Source organism: Crocodylus siamensis, chromosome 1 (genome assembly GCF_052110815.1).
Source record: "Crocodylus siamensis isolate JL-2025a chromosome 1, ASM5211081v1, whole genome shotgun sequence".
Classification (NCBI taxonomy): domain Eukaryota; kingdom Metazoa; phylum Chordata; order Crocodylia; family Crocodylidae; genus Crocodylus; species Crocodylus siamensis.
In genome coordinates, this window is record NC_143395.1 from 277230306 (window position 1) to 277247550 (window position 17245).

The following is a 17245-nucleotide window of genomic DNA, read 5'->3' on the forward strand; positions in this document are numbered from 1 at the left end:
AGTATTGGGAGCACCCAACTTCCATCAGTTGGAAGCAAAAAATATATACAAACAACAGATGAAAATGTAGTTGGTACTGGAAGATCACTGGACATCTCCATTCTTTCATCACTGTTATTAGAAAATAAGATCCCATCGATCACTTTCTGTTTTCTTTTGGGTCAGCACTACAGGCAATAAAATTGACAGACTTTTCTTCATTACTTCCTTACAGTTTGAAAAGGTCTTTTTCCTCAAACCTGCTAGTAGCAGGGATAGTCCATGTAACTTCTCTCCTTGCAATGTCATCTTCATATTTTCACTTTTAAGTCCTGGACTTACAGAGCAACATTTTGAAGATGGTGATAATAATAAATAACCTGTTAGAAGAAGGCTGATGAATGTTCAAAACAACACAGAGTCATTAGGAAAATTTGTCACAGATGAATATCTGGCTTAGCTGTGTTGGGACTTCTTGTTATCTTCCTGTTTTTCTTTCTTGTTTTCTCTGGAGCTACATAGCAGGCCAGGTGTGACAACACCTTCTGTTTCCTCACTAGAGGCCTTGGGTCCACCATGATCTGCTGGCTGGGAAATTGGCTCCGTTGTCAGACCCAGAGGGTAGTAATTGATGGCAGTCACTCATCATGGTGTCCTTGGACCCATATTGTTCAACATCTTCATTAATGATGTGGACATTGGAGTCAGGAGTGGACTGGCCAAGTTTGCTGATGACACCAAACTTTGGGGCAAAGCATCCACACCAGAAAACAGGCGGGTGATCCAGGCTGACCTGGACAGGCTCAGCAAATGGGCGAATGAGAACCTGATGGTGTTTAACACTGAAAAATGCAAGGTACTCCACCTTGGGAAGAAAAACCCGCAGCATCCTTATAGGCTCGGCAGTGCTATGCTGGCTAGCACTATGGAAGAAAGAGACTTGGGTGTCATCATTGACCACAAGATGAACATGAGTCTGCAATGCGATGCTGCGGCTACTAAAGCGACCAAAATGCTGGCTTACATCCATAGATGCTTCTCGAGCAAATCCTGGGACGTCATTCTCCCCTTGTATTCAGCCTTGGTGAAGCCACAGCTGGAGTACTGCCTCCAGTTTTGGGCTCCACAATTCAAAAAGGATGTGGGGAAGCTTGAGAGAGTCCAGAGAAGAGCTATGTGCATGATCAGGTCAGGAAAACAGACCTTACGACAACAGGCTGAGAGCCATGGGGCTCTTTAGCCTGGAAAAATGCAGGCTCAGGGATGATCTGATGGCCACCTATAAGTTTATCAGGGGTGACCACCAGGATCCGAGGGAACATTTGTTTACCAGAGCTCCCCAAGGGATGATAAGGTTGAACGGTCATAAACTCCTGCGAGACTGTTTCAGGCTGGACATAAGGAAGAATTTCTTTACTGTCCGAGCCCCCAAGGTCTGGAACAGCCTGCCATTGGAGGTGGTGCAAACACCTACATTGAACACCTTCAGAAGCAAATTGGATGCTTATCTTGCTGGGATCCTATGACCCCAGCTGACTTCCTGCCCTTTGGGTGGGGGCCTGGACTGGATCTTCCAAGGTCCCTTCCAGCCCAAATGTCTATGAAGTCTATGAAGAATTCTAATTGAAAATCGTTTTAGTTATTTATTATTTTTGTTTTAATTCTTAGATTTTTTTTAAACTTTTGGGCAAGCCACAAATGTTATTATTAAATAGTGCTTGTGCCCATTTCAAAGGCTCAAGTGATACAGGGTTGTCTAGAGTTGGCCTAGATCCTTATCTAGGGAGCAACAAGTTACACAAGAAGTACTTTTCTTTGAAATCAAGAATATTTTGGTTTAATAACCTATTATCACAAAAAAATGTTTCCAGCACAATTTATTCTATAATCTTCTCATTCTGCCAAAGCTATCAAAGATTACTGCACAGCTAGGGACACATTAAAAATAGAAAGCCTACCAGAGATGGTTGTCTTTTCCAACCCAAGAACAGAGAACAATATATTTATATACTGCTCTGTAGATGCAACTGGATATTTGCTGTAGTGACAAGAAAGCTTTTGAAACAGCATATTTGGGGCAAATGACACTATAAAGAAATATTAGAACTTAACTATATAATTAAGTTGCATTGTTAACATAATTTGGAAATTGAATGAAACTTACTATGCTTTGGTCTTAAAAGAAATTAGGACCTCACTGAAAATGTATGACTATTAGCAGTTAAAATGGGCTCTGTGGTCACATCTGCATGTGCATTAATGTACTTTTCCTAATGTGCATTAAATTTAGTACCTCCAATATGAGGTACTAAATAAATGTGCATTAACCTGTGCTAATGCACAATAGTGCCAGTGCATGCTTTTTCATGACTCTTAATGTGTGGTAGTGTATTCTACTGCACATTAGTGTATTAGCATGTTTTTGTGTGCTGCTTTAATTTGCAGCAGAATAAGCTATTGTACATTAAGGCACACGTGTAGATACACCCTGTATAAAAGAAAATAATTCTTAATAAGTGGGTTTCATTCACTATCAAGTAAAAAACATTATTTTTATTTATGAGACCATTTTATTTTTCATTTGATATAATTACTTCCTTACAAGCAAAAGAATGGTTGTGATTCTTCAAGATGTCCATTCATGTTTTATTCTTGGTGCGCATTCTTGGACACATCCCATGTCCTTGAGGTCAGAATTCAAGTACTCATCTCTCCTCTTTCAAAGGTATGAAGGGCAAAATAGAATTAATTGTCCATCATTTCTTCTGAACACAGAATCCAGATTTTATTAGATGCTACACTAGTGAGGAAGAAGAGCAGGTTATAGATTACATATAAACAACACATATTTAGGATCCTGTTGCTATTAGGTAATTAACAATTCTTTCATCTTCTAAGGGTTGTCCACAATTTATTACACTCTTGTGACTTGCAGACAGCAACTTGATGAAAAAGATGCCCAGACTGCAACATAATCAGAGTTAGAAGCTAAAAATAGTATCTGATAAGCAAGTGTTCTTGACCCCAGGTAGCTGCTTTCCAAGTTTCAGGTATGGTAACACTTCTCAAATCCAGACTAGAGCTCCACATTCCTTTTTCTTTGGTAACTAAAAGGAAATAGTATTGAAAACACTTCCTTCTGAATAGAAGAGAATTTCTATTGCTTCAACAGTAAGGAGAGATTTCACCTCTGGAATTAATTAGCTTATGGGAAGCATCCTAGAAAAGGTGTCTACAGACAGAAATTATTGGAAACTGAACATAATAGGTTTTGATGACTTTTAGGTCTAATCCATGATCATATTGTTTGAAGTATCATAAAAATATATCAGCTGATCTCCAAATGCAGAAAGGAAAATCTATTCAATATGATTCCTAGGAAATGGAGTCTGCCATGAATCTGATCTGCCCTGCGGGCTGGACTCTGCCTGTCCCTGGCCTTCACCAAGGTCAACAAGAGAGAACCGTGTAATGTGTTGCAATGACCGAACATTATCCTGACGTATAGGAACCCGGCCATAGTAAGGAGCACCTTAATTTATGTAAATTATCTTCCCATTTCCTCTCTTTGAATCCTGTAAATTCTTCTCGAGGCTTCTGGCTTAAAGCTACTTTATCCTGAATCCCTGCTTGTGTATATTAAGCCATCTTTTGATACTCTACTTGTGAAGCTATTTCCATTTATTACTCAATGTGCATAGGACAGGGTATTTTCTACCAACCAAAAACAGGTAAACTATTGTCAGAAACAGTTCAGCTTGCTACTGCAGCTGATTCTTTTATACTCTCTCAAAACCACAAGGTCTCTTAATTAAATGCTTTTATTCACCCCTTGTGGAGCATATGCACTTATGCAGCTCCCATTAACCTTAATAGGAATCATGCTTGTGCTTCAAGGGGCAAGGAAACTTATTGCTCATTCGGGGTAAGCTCTTCCCATGAGAAGTTAGTGCAAAACTGTATATTTTAAAATGTTTGTGAACACCTGAACTTGTTTCCTGCAAGTTACTGGAATTATTGTGTAGCAAGCTCAGAGCTCCCCCAATCTGCAAAATAACTCAGGTAGAGCAGTCTGTGAGCTTCTTTGATAAGTAAAGAATGTCATGAAACATTAAAGATGCATTTATTTCAGCTGTATGCAATTCCCTCAGAATTTGTCATCTAGCCATTGTATGCAGCAAATATCTTTCTTCCCCAGCTTTGAGAAGAATGCACTTCAGAAGTCTTCCCTTCCATTTGCATCAAAAATGAAACCATTGCAACCTCAGACAAAGCACTCAAATATCTTCTGAGACTTGAACCCTGTCACAGTACATGTCATAATCATTCAGCACTGCACGGCAGTGATTCTCTGTACTGGAGACTAGAGGCACATGACAAAATATTGCTATATTATGCATCGCACTAAGCTGGCTCTTATTGTTGTCTCCTTTTGACCCACTTCAAAATACAGTCCCAAACATCCAAAAAGGAGAAGTGCTTGGGAAGGTTATTGCTGCTGTTCATCAGAAAATGATGGATGAAAATAAAGAGTTTGCTTCTGTGACCTGCCTGTCAAACTTTGTCCCAGATTCACTGTGATCTGGAAGTAAATTAAAATAAAATGAGTAAAACTGCCTGGCCCAAATAGTTAGTAAACTGAGAACCACTTTGGCATGTTATGAGATGATATTCATCATTTATCTTAGTGAAAATCCAGCCTATTAGGATGCTGTCTTAGAACTTGGGGCTCTGGGTTGAACTCCCTGCTATACCATAAATTTTGTGCATGACCTAAGTCTACAAGGGGGGATGTCTACATGAGACATTTACTGCGGAGCTGACTAATTAGCTGTGAAGTAAACATATCGGTGTCTACGCATGTGCCTCTATTGAGCTGTAGTAAACTAACTCCACAGTAAGTTCAGGAAAAGTACTTATCCTGCTGCAGAGTGAAAAACTTGGCAGCAGCACATGTGCAGATGCTGGAGAGGCTGGCTGGGGCATGAGGTTGCTTCGGTGCAGGGGCTGCCTACCAGCTAGCCCCATACTGAAGCTCCCTTGTACCCCAGTTGGCCCCTCTGCAGTACATTGAGCCAGGGGGAGCAACCCCAGGCTGGCAGGCTAACCCCCACGGCCCTCTGCCAGCCAGGGCTGCTCCAACCCAGCTCCACATGCTGCACCTGAATAAACTGCAGAGCTTATTCCAAAGTTTATCGCTCTTGGGCATGCTGTGCACTCAGGAGCAATAAACTTTGGAGCAATAAGCTCTGCAATTTATTCAGGCACTGTAATAACACATGTAGACATGCCCAGGTAGGATTTAAGTGCTCAAGTCTACAAATACTCTGCTTAAATGTCTGAAAGGCAGTAGGTGCTTTTTTCACCAGTGGACTTACTCATATGTCTAATGTGCTGGCCCACAGTTACCGCCATCTTGGCTAGGTTGAGCTAAGCATCATGGCATCTCTCTCTCATGCCTAAACCTCTTCAGGTTTCACAGCTGAGGTGTTTCAGCATTTATGCTGCAAAAAGGCCTGACAAAGTAGGCACGCTAAGAGCAGACAATTTCTCCACTTCTTTCTGCTAAGCAGTCCAGCTTCACTTACAGGGGCAGAAAGCGGCCTCAGTACAGATCAGCGTCTCACTTTGGGGTTAGGATACTTTCCTATAGATTGCTCGATTTGGGTTTGATCATCCTAAGGATGAACCCTGCCTCATATCCTGGACAGATGCCTTAGCAGTAGTGCATGGAGCTCGCTGAGTGCCTGGGCTGAGTGCTGGGGTAAGGGGTAGGAGCAAGAGTACACCGACCACAATAGACAGTGGGGGAAGCACCATTCTGCTTACCTCTGCTCACCCACCCTGCTCCCCTTCCCTAGATATGTTGTACTGCCAGGCTCCTGCGGTGATCTTCCACTGCTTCAACAAAGACCCAAGTGTGTATGTGTGGGATTCTTGTGCCTTGTGCCCCCCTCATCCCACCCTAGTTATACTCCTGTGCTCTAGCCACTAGGCTGTAACAGAATAAGGTGGATAGTGGCAGCAACATTTTGAAAAAGCAGCAATCCAGCCATCTTCACCAAAAGGAACAACTAGTTCAGGAGAGAGTGTGGGCTGCGAACTGCTCTCCCACACAGGCTTGTAAGAAGGTATCTGAAATAGATAACACTGATTTAAAAAAAAAAAGAAAAAAGCAGCAAGCTTTCAGGCACAACCCTCCATTTGGTGTTTCCTATTGACTGGCTTAAGTGCCCACTCCCTCACTCTGTCTGCTGGCTGGTGTAAGTGGCACTTTTAGGTGCCTAGCTCTCCCCAGCGACTGCCTGATCTGAATCAAGCTAGTCAGTTCCATTCTGGGAGCAGACGAACTAAAAATTCAGCCCCACAAAGCCTAAGTCCCTCTGTGGATCTGGCCCTTAGTGTCTGTGCCTCAGGGAAGCATTGAGGACAAAGCATATTAGACACTGGTGCAGCACTTAGATACTATAACAGTGGGTTTGGCTGAATCTCCAAATCCAAATCAAATCGGGGGACCAATAAAAAGGTCCAAATAAATTTGAAGCTCTCTGAATCAGTTTGGAAAAGATTTAGAGATCTTCGATGATTCAGCCAGGCCCCGCTGGCTGCAGCAGGGAGCTGGAGCCAGACTTGCAGCTGGTAAGTAGAGGGCAGGGGAGGGGACCTTGGGGGGACCCCTGCCAGCTCCCCCAGCCCCTCCTGATGCCCACACACTCCCCCACCCCCCCTCCCCCATGGCTGCCCCACCCAGCCTAACTCTGGGCCCTTAAAAAAGCCCCTCATCTGGTGCTGCTGGGAGGGGGGGGGGGTGATCCCTATTGCCCCACATGTGATGGCCAGAACCAAAGAAATTAATAAGCAATAAATATGTGCTTCTTAGAGGCATTTGGAATTTTTTCTAATATAAAGCTTGTATTTTTGTAACCTGGAAATGTAACTTGTAACTGTTTGTGGAACTGACTAGTCTCAAAGACAAAGTTATAGCTGTGAAATTAGCTGACCTAATGGTTCTTTCTTGCTCAGAATTTAGCCTTGATGATGATAAAAACCGGATTCAACCGCCTGGCCTACCCAGCACATTCCAAGAAAGCACATCTAAAAAAAGCATAGTGAGAGATTTCTAAAGGGGTTGGATTTAGGCAGAGCAATATTAATTTCAAACCTGAAGATGCTGTGTCGTAATTTGCTTATTGGATAAACCCAAGTCTGGGTAGTAACATTCTATAATAATTTTTAACACCTTTTAATTCCATAGGGTAGTAGTTATAGAATAACATTGTGACTGGCTCTAAGACAATAGATTAGCGTAAGACTAGGTATAAAAACCACGTGCATCAGGTGACCAGTAGGAAGGAGGGAACAGGACGGCAATTGCTATTCCACGCCCGGACTCAGGACTCCCAGTGTGAGTGAGGATCGGATCCTGATTAAGAGAACTTCCCCAGTAATACCTCGGACAGCGTCGATCGGAGACACCTGACTTTGCTGGAATCACCTGGCACGCACCTGGCATTGAGGGACAGCCGGTAAGTTGCCAACCCATGTCTGTCTATTTGTTGTTTTCAACAGCCAATGGCTGATACCCTCACAGTGCTCAGCTGGCCTGCACCAGATTGATCTATCTGTTGTTATTATTTACTATTAGCTCTTTAATATTGCATTATCTGCTTATCGTATTTATCTTTCTGTTAACTGTTGTGTGTGTGTGTTATAATAAACTTGCCATTGATTTACTCCCAACTCTGCCTCCTTGATCCCAAACCAAACAGCCTAGTGGCTAAACTGATATACTCACAGTGCCCTGCTGGCCTGTGACACCCATGCCATGTGGGGGGTTCTGCCATGAGCTCCCCGACCCTCCCCCACTCCCCCATGGCTGCCCCAGCTCCAGCCCTTTAAAGGAAAAAACCCCAAAAACAAGACCTGGGACTCACCGCTTCTGCAGCGGCCTTGGGGCTTCAGGGGGCTCATGCAGAGCCCCCCATGCAGCACGGAGCAATAAGGATCAACCCCCCACCAGGCAGGAATGTTGAGTCTGGGTTTTTGTTTTGTTTTTTTAAAGGGCCAGAGCTGGGGTGGGCAGGGCAGGCATGGGGTGGGGGGTGGGCTGGGATGGTGGGGGGGGGTCAGAAGGCTCATGCAAAGCCCCCCACATGGCATAGGGCAGTGGGGGGGTAGCAGGGATTACCCACCACCAGGCAGGAGCCAGTGAGTTGGGGCTCCCCCCCGCCACAAAGTGCTGGGAGCTGGGGTGGGCAGGGGATGGGCCTGTGTGATTCAGAGATTTGGCAGCAGCCAAATCTCCAAATCAGATTTGGCTAAATCAATTTGGGAAAGTGTTTCAAATCACCGAATTGAATCACTGTCCCCCAAATCGCCTGAATCCAAATCCGAAGCGAATACTAGCCACTTCACACAGGGCAACTAGTTACCTCCCTTCAGTTATGCTACTGCTTCAGTAAACTAACAGTCTCTGTTAAAGATGACCTCAAGCATCCTGCCTCCTACCTCAGAAGCAGCATGCTTTGGATGTGCTAATAGGACTTCTATGTTAAATAACTTACTAGAATAGTTGCGGTTACACTGCCTTTAATTTAAGTAGCTTATAACTTTGGCAAGTTTGCAGGTGGGTTTTAATGTAGTTTTGGGATTTGTTTGTTTGTTTTTGGATGCAGCTTTATTCTCCTTTTTCAGTATTCTCCAAAAGGATCCGTCACCCTCACTATTTAATATTATATATTAAATGCATCCTATGCCCAGTGGATGAATAAAAGCTTCAGCAGGCTTTTTAATGTAGTTAAAGGAGGTTTATACTGGATGGCATCACAACCTTTGGCAAATTTTAGAAAAAGCTTTTGATTTTTCAATTTTTTAAATTGTATGTCAAAAGATGTTACGGTGACATAGGAATTAGCAAATACACTTTTCAACCTAAATGCTAAGTCAGGTGTGTTTAGACGCTAAGTCACAACAGCAAATAATGCTATTGAGTATAAATGGCTGAAAAGATCAAATACCAAATAATGAATCCTATGACCTAGAGAGAAAATAAAGTAATTTCACATAACTGCAATAACTAAAAATTCCCTTCATATGCTGTGTTCTTTCCCCACACCCTGCTGTCCCCTTGTGCATCCTTTGTCTCCTTCCTTCACTCCACATCCAAGCTACCACATGCAGCACTGCCCATGTGGAAGTAGCTTTTTAATGAACAAATACACACCTGGCTTCTTGTGAAAGAGAATGAATTCTGAAAATGCATACAGACATTGGACCAAGAGAATGCCAGAATTCAAGTAAGTTGTTCAAAACCAAAGTTAACTAGTCATTTGGAAAAACAAACAAACAAACAAACAACTTAGTCTTATTTTTCTGGTACAATTTTAATTACTGGAGAGCTTCACAGACATTTACAAAGATACCTGGAAACGTAAAAGTCTACTGGAAGTCAACAGGGCTTGGCTAAGGTCCTGCTTTGGTTTGGAAAATACAAGTTTGAGTAGGTGGAGCTGAGACACTATTCATTCTCTGTTAACCTGACCCCAAATCTTACCGCTTTTGAAAAAAATCTGATAGACCTGCACAGACATGAAAATGGCCACACCACCTTCAGATCCTGTGAAATCTCCACCAACCTTAGACTTGAGTATTCACAGATGGATGCTACATAGCAGTTTGCTGTTGGAGGAGGGCTTTGACTCCACTCATGATATCCCATGCTATGGGAGCATTATAATTTGCTGCTATGATAGGCTAGAAACAACCCTACCAAACATCCAAGGGAAGGGGAACATAGGCAAAAGGAAGATATTAGTGTCACAGGCTAAGAACAGACATTCATAAAGCCAGAGCCTGAACTGATTCAATCTTTGCAGGGTAGTCTAACCTGTGTAGATCAAACTGATTTGCAAGTGAACGGACATTCACTTTTGATTCCAGAAATGCCGGCACATGCCCGCGATGGCTCAGGCTAGAAGCCTGGTGCACTAGAGCCGCCCTCTCTTCCCTTCAGGCTGGAGGGAAGCTGAACTGAGGCCTCAGCAGGTTTAAAACCTCATCCTGGCCTGCAGAGACCCCAGCCAGGGTGTGCCCTACTTTTCCCCCCTACTTGTGGCTCAGCATGGCTTGAGACTTCCAGTCTCCCTCCCAGCCAGTGGATGATCCCGCTGTGCTGTCCCAGCTGCCAGGGATTGGGTTTGCTTGGGGGCAGCCCAGAAGCAAAGGCCTGACTGGGGGGGAAGGGGAAGAGAACCACCCATGCCAAACTGCAGTCAGCCACTGGGCAGGCAGACAGTGGCAGGGAAGCTGTAGGGGTAGCACCCCATGCCTGGTACACATGGCCGTGCTGCACCATGGCTTCCCCACCACTGCTGCCTGGGCCATAGCCAGGCACCGACCAGTATTACCCCTTTAAGGTGAAGGAGGCAGGGAGGGGGTTTATTTCTCTCTGTCCCCTCTCCCACCAGGGGATAGCAGCCAGTCTGCCAACCCCGGCCACCACCTCCACTGCTTGCCCTCAGCCAGTCAGAAGCTGGCTGGGGTCCTGGGGAGGGAGAAATAAACCTCCCTCCCGAGCAGTTGCTGGCTCAGGTCCCTAGTTGTTTGTCCCAGTTTCCACTTCTTGTAAGCTTCCTTCTTGTGTTTTAGCTCACTGAAGAGTCCCCTGCTAAGTCAAGCTGGTCTTTTCTCATACATGCTAGTCTTCCTGCATATCAGGATGGTTTGTTCCAGCACCCGCAGCAAGGTTTAAAATACAACCAGCTCCCCTGGACTACTCTCCCTCTCAGACTGGCCTCCCAGGGGATCCTGCCCAGCAGTTCCCTGAGCCAAAGTCTACTTTTCTTAAGTCCAGCATTCTTACTCTGCTGTTCCTTCTTCCCTCCCTCAGGATCCTGAAATCAATCATCTTGTGGTTGCTGCTGCCAAAGCTGCCATCCACTTCCACATTCCTCACCAATTCTTCCGTTTGTGAGCACCAGGTCAAGAAGAGCATGGCCCCTAGTTGGCCTCTCCAACATCTTTACCAGAAAGTTGTCCCCAGCACTTTCCAAAACATCAGCAGTGTACAGGCAATCCAGGATATTGCTCTCCCTGCAAATGGTCAGGATGACTGAAGTCCCTTATGAGAACCAGGGCCTGTGATTGGGGAAACTTCTGCTAGCTGTTTGAAGAAAGCCTCATTCACTTCATCCTCTTGGTCTGGTGATCTATAGCAGATACCCAGCACATCACTCTTGTTGCTTTCCTTCCTGACACAAACCCAGAGACTTTTCAGACACAAACTGGCCTATTTCCAGTTTCATGCCAATTGCCTTACTTCCTCAAGAAGAATGAGGTTTCCCCTGTTGCCCCCTCCCCTGCTTGTGCTTCTTCCAGGTCCCCCACTTACTTTAGGGCTTTGGTCTCCATCCCGTGGTGAACCTAGTTTAAAGCCCTCCTCACATTCGATGCCAGCAAGTTAAACATCACATTTGTACGTGTTAGTTGTACCAGATTAATGAGACATCTGTGGTGTTTCTAGACTTGCTTTCTCGTTTAGCAATTTATCAATGGTAGCAAGCTAGTACATGAAAGAAAAGCTTAACAAATTCTGTTTGTGCTTCTTTTTCATGCTGACTGTCATCTGTATTTATTTAAATAATGTTCCTCATTTCTGAGATTTTCCCTGGGGCTTATAGACCAGGTGTTCAGGGATAACTACAAGCTGTCAAAAATGAAACTGTTTGTTAATGATTTATAGTGGAGATAGGAGCTGAGGAAACACACGAATGTTATTCTGAAAATTAAAAATCCACACACCTAGAATTTTAGCAGCATAGATTATAATTAACCAAAGAAAGCTGAAATAAAACTCCCCCCCGGAAAAAAAAAGAAAAGGATAGTGGTTGTGGTACTGGATAATACTCAAGAAACCTGGTGTGTATTCTCAGCTCTGCTACAGATTTCCTTTGTGACCCTAAGTAACTCACATGGGAGCTGAAGCAAAGTCCACTGCAGTCTGACTCTTTATTGCTGCTTCACTTAATCCAAAATCTTTCTAGACCTCTTTTGTGTTAGAGCCAGAGGAAAAGTTTCTATAATCCCTTATTATAGGAAGAACAATGTGATGGAGAGCCTCAAATGCAAAAAGAGAGTGTAAATCACACCAAAAAGGAAACCGACTCGCCATGCAGCTGCTAAAGTTATGAAGTGGCAGCTGGTTCATCATCTTGAGTATCTTGTGGTATAAACAGAGGGTTTGGATGAGTTGACTACATGTACTAGAGAATTTAAACGTAGGAATGGACACTAACTGAATTACCTGTCCCTTCATAAGGTCTTAACACACAGTCTACTGGCTTCCAGCAAGAAGAAAAGGGTACACATGCACTCAGCCATATAGGTAGCACACATGTGCACACCTCTACAACACATGTGCATGCACACACTTCAACTCACTCTTCAGAATTTCACCCAAAGACATGCCAAATAGAGTGATGGGAAGAGGAAGCAGTTTAACATTTCCAGCACGGAAATGGAAAGAATGCAGGAGTAATATTTCTAATAATACATGGAGCACTGCTTCTGCTCAGCAGTTTTCTTCACAAGTAGCATTTGAACAATCCATTTGCAAAAATGACAGGGAACTGATACCTGTAGTGAGGTGCTACTTTGAGACAAAAGGTCACCTTCTTTTCACCTGATGCACATAGAGGAAATGTACATGGAGATTCTGATGGTAAAATATTGAAAGGTATTTTAAACTGATTCTTATTTTTTTAATTTGAAGAAAGGAACAAAATATGCTAATCATTTACCTTGGTGTATAAATAACATACCAAACAATATCAAACCAGTGATTCTTCTGATCCAGCATGCTATCTCCCATGTAGAAAAGTAATAGAATTTCAATAGCAGTAGTAGTAATACTTCAAAAACTGATTTTAAAAAACCAAATACCTCCCCCCCCCCCCAAAAAAAAAAAAAAACAGAGGAAAAAAAAAGAGAAAACATTCCCTTAACTTTTGGAAAAGGCCAACAGTGTGCTCACAGGTGAAGTTTTCCTAAATTTATGACATTGCTATATATAAGGATATTATATTTTTCAATAATATCTTATAGTGAGTTCCACTGGTTAGTTATGTATTTAAAAATCTAAAGTTTGGTCAACTTGAAATGTTAGTCTTCTATTCCCATTGGGTACCCACTTATTCTTATAAGAATAAATATTATAAGTGCTGTAAAAATGAAATAGATTCACCTATCAAAAACAACCCTAGAGCCAGCTCTTGCTCAGCATCAAGTATTGTTATGCTCTGATAGCACAAAGCTAACTTAAAACTGCTTTATGTGCAACTACAGAGTTTACACAACATAGGAGACTTTCCAACTGCACACAATACTACCATGATGATTTCTATGGCATGCATGCATAGTTGTCAAGAGGGAGACTTGGGGGGAGGCAGGGGGAATCTTGTGGCTGCCTACATCCTTATCAGGAGCCACCAGCAGGGACTCGGGGAAAGTCTGTTCACCAGGGCCCCCCTTGGAGTCACTAGGAACAATGGCCACAAGCTGAGGGAGGATAGGTTTAGGTTAGATATTAGGAAGAACTACTTCACTGTAAGGGTGGCCAGAGCCTGGAACAGGCTTCCCAGAGGGGTGGTGCTCTCACCTTCCCTGGAGAGACTGCACAGGCACCTGGCTGGGGTCTTATGACCCCTCCTACCCCCAGTGCTCATTCCTGCCCATGGCAGGGGGTCGGACTCAATGATCTGTCCAGGTCCCTTCTGACTCATTGATTCTATGATTCTGTAGTTCAAGCAGTAGGGTTCGAGTACCACCTCTCCAGGTGTGACTGCATATTATTAATCTAATAATAATTCATTATTTGGAGCACATGCACTCATAGCTTAAACATGATAAGGAAACGAGGAAGTCCTACACCACTCCTCCCTGTTTCTTACATTCTATTTATTTGTTTATTATCAGATACCCATTTTCTGAAAATTCATAAAGGGCTATAAAGGGAAAAATGCATAAAGGGATATGAAGATTGAAGGGAATACTTAAAATGAAACTTGATACAGTTTGCCTTTTAAATTAAGCCATTACTTTAAAAAATTGATCTGACTATTGGGTTTTAAACAAGCAACTGTTACACAAAACAAAGAGTTAAAAGTTATAAAAGCTTAAAACTATTGATAACGATAATAGGTAGCTAGCTTATTTTATACAATATTTCATTCAAGGATATGTTCTGAGAAATGTCAATGATTCTATGGAATGACAAAATAATAAAGCTTACTAGCTCTACACCAATAAGGTAAAGTCCACTAGAATGAATATCTCTTTAACAAATGAAGCTGGTATTCATTTGTCTTCTTGGATCAAGTCTATAATTTTCACTGTGTGCGTGGAATTGAAATTCCGATTAGGTTTACAAATTATAAAATATACTAATGCTTATATGCCATTCCCACACTGCTGTTCCATTGTGCTAGGCCTCATACCTTTAAATAAAATGAGATTTAACTCTAGTTATTTTAAGACTCTGAACAACACTGAAGACCATTTTTATTCCTTATATTTATTTTAAGTGAAGTTATTTTTCTAAAACGTATTAAAATAGAAAACATTGATCTGATCAATTATACAAAGAAAATACCAATATAGTAATAAAAATACTGAAAAAATATGAAAGCACCAAAACATTAGAATATTTATGTTGGTAAAGATTCTAAGAATATATTTCTCGCAATTTTACAATAAAGTGCTATTAAATCCAGTCAAAATTAGCATAAGTATTTTATAAACAGAGTTAGTAAAGCTTATCTCAAATTTACAAATCACTGTATTTTACTGAGATCACTTTACAAGTGCAGGATATTCTATTAAATCCTTTCTTTAAAGTAAGACAATTGGAATCTGAATTCTAGGAAAACATTTTAAATTGTGGTAACTTGTTTGAACAGTAATAGTGTCTAACTTATTAGGGAAAGCAAAAGCATAGAAAGCCTGCTGAATAGAACCTAAAATAAATAATTGATGAAAACTAAGACCTCTGCTAGAATAAAATAAAGAGCAAGTCAATTCAGGATAGATGACAGAGTATGAAATATAATACCATAAAGATCTGCAATGAACACGGTCAATTTTCAGTAATCACACTGGACTGTAGTCTGATTCACCGCAAAAAGTTAACTAATTTAGATGTATTCACTCAATATCAGAATTTTTTCAAAAAACAAAACTGAATCCATGTGAATGATGCTATACCAATCATCACCATTAAAAAAAGAAGGCAGTGTCACTTAATGCTTTCCTTTTTAGAGGGTTTTGAGGATAAAATATAAGAAATTCTGCAATGATCTTTTATAACCTATTTTATAAATTAAATCCAGCAGCCCAGTATTAACTAGCAGTGCAAGTAACACATAAGCCAATTCATGATAAAAGACCAATTTCTGCATTTTTAAATTTTAAACGTTTACAGTGGTGAGGGGAAATGATACCGGCTCAGGTCTCCTTTCAAGCTTTTAATTTTTAGGTCATTTTAATATAAATATTCACAGCAATGAGTACAAAGATTCTTTACTAAAACATAATTTGACTGACTTTATACACCCTTCCTAAAATGCCTTCTGTAAATAGCAGAAATGGAAGATACTGTGCTGTTTACATTTTCTTTTACACATCCAATCTTTTCCTGACCTGGCTTTTTTCTTATGGAAGATTAATGTACAAATTGTACATCTCAGGAAACATTCCTACATTTATTCTGTTTACCTTTTATATGAATCATAATTCATTTCTGATGACCTTCTCAACAGCATGTTGATCTAAAGCAGGGGTTTTCAACCTTTTTTAGTCTAAGTACCCCTGGCAGCTGAACATGGGTGTGGGGGGGGGGGGTAGTGCTCAGCCAGACACCAAATCGGGGAGGAGGTAGTACATGGTTGGAGACAGAGCAGGGAGGCAGGGACAATGCACCACTGCCTCCCAGGGGCGAGGCAGGGTGGGGAAGCTCACTGGGGTGGTATGTGGTAGCTGTGGCAGCCATGTGTGAGCCTTCCTGCCCCACAGAGGGGCACTGCTGCCCTCGCCCCACTCCTGCCCCTGGGAGGCAGCAGCACTCCACCCCTGTCTACCCACACATACCCCTAGGACCGGTCCAAGTACCCCCAGGGGTAGGCGTACCTCCGGTTGACAACCCTTCTCTAGAGTTTGAATAAAGAGTTCTGAAACTTTCAGAAAGTGAAATTAATACACTTTACAAAAAAAGAGCCCAACAGAACAGAAATACCTATAATAAATTAAACCAGCCTTCAAAAAGTATTTTCATCAATTATCTTTGGAATTATTACAGATTTTTTTCCTGGGGAGTATGGCTACTGTATGTATGATTTTTGGCAATGTAATATTTGTGATAATTTTACATCCAGAAACCAAAAATAAAAGATACAACCACGATAAGAATTCTGTTCCTCGATTTCAAAATGCACCATCACCAAATTATCATATCTCTCTCTCCCCGTATGTTCATACATATGAAGCACACACATACAACCTATGGAAAAAAATCTAGCCTATAACTACTCTACTTCATAAAAAAAAGTAATAGCTTGCAATTCTTGAATTAATTTAAACAGTCTACTTGTACCTTTCAGGGGACATTTACAACACTTGAACAAAAAGGGAGAAAATTAGAGCAGTTTTCAATTACAGTTACATTTAGTCATCTTTTCAGTTTGATAATATCCACCAACATGTCTCATGGACGTAAATCCTAAGCCTTCTCTCTTTCTGCACCATAATAAAGCATTAAGATAGTTTCACTACATTTCTTAACAGTTCTTGGTCATTCATTTCTTCTTTTAACCACAACTATTTTACTTTCCAGTCTTGAAAGCACAGACACAGCATTTTTGGCAATTCCAGGGTTTAACAGAGCAGCTTTGGATCCTTTCTTTTCAAACCATTTATGATAGGCAGCATGTGTAGTAACAGGCAATACTATTTAGCTCTGCTGGGTATGCAACACGTAGAAGGAGAAGGCAGCCATAGCAACTAAGAGTAATGCTAAAACAACTGTTATCTGCTGGAACCAGATGCAACAATCAACCTGTTCTTGAAGTCTTTTATTTACTTGTAATAATTGAGTTAGCTAAAAACAAACAAACAAACAAAAAGGTTACAGAAATTAAGAACAGTTTTTAAACTGAATGAGTTCTGCTATTACTAATTTTAGCTGTAAACAATTATAAGAAATCACAGTGTGCACATG

The 17245-nt window shown here is 41.7% G+C and overlaps 1 protein-coding gene across 1 annotated transcript in view; it reads right to left on the reverse strand.

The window, feature by feature from the left end:
• Positions 1-14527: 14527 nt before the first annotated feature.
• MOSPD2 (motile sperm domain containing 2) overlaps positions 14528-17245 on the reverse strand; it is a 42779-nt gene continuing 40061 nt past the window's right edge. Inside the window, exon 15 of the mRNA XM_090063355.1 lies at positions 14528-17125. Within this exon, the coding sequence (XP_089919481.1) occupies positions 16979-17125 (147 nt within the window). The 3' untranslated portion in view covers positions 14528-16978. The remainder of the gene's footprint in view (positions 17126-17245) is intronic.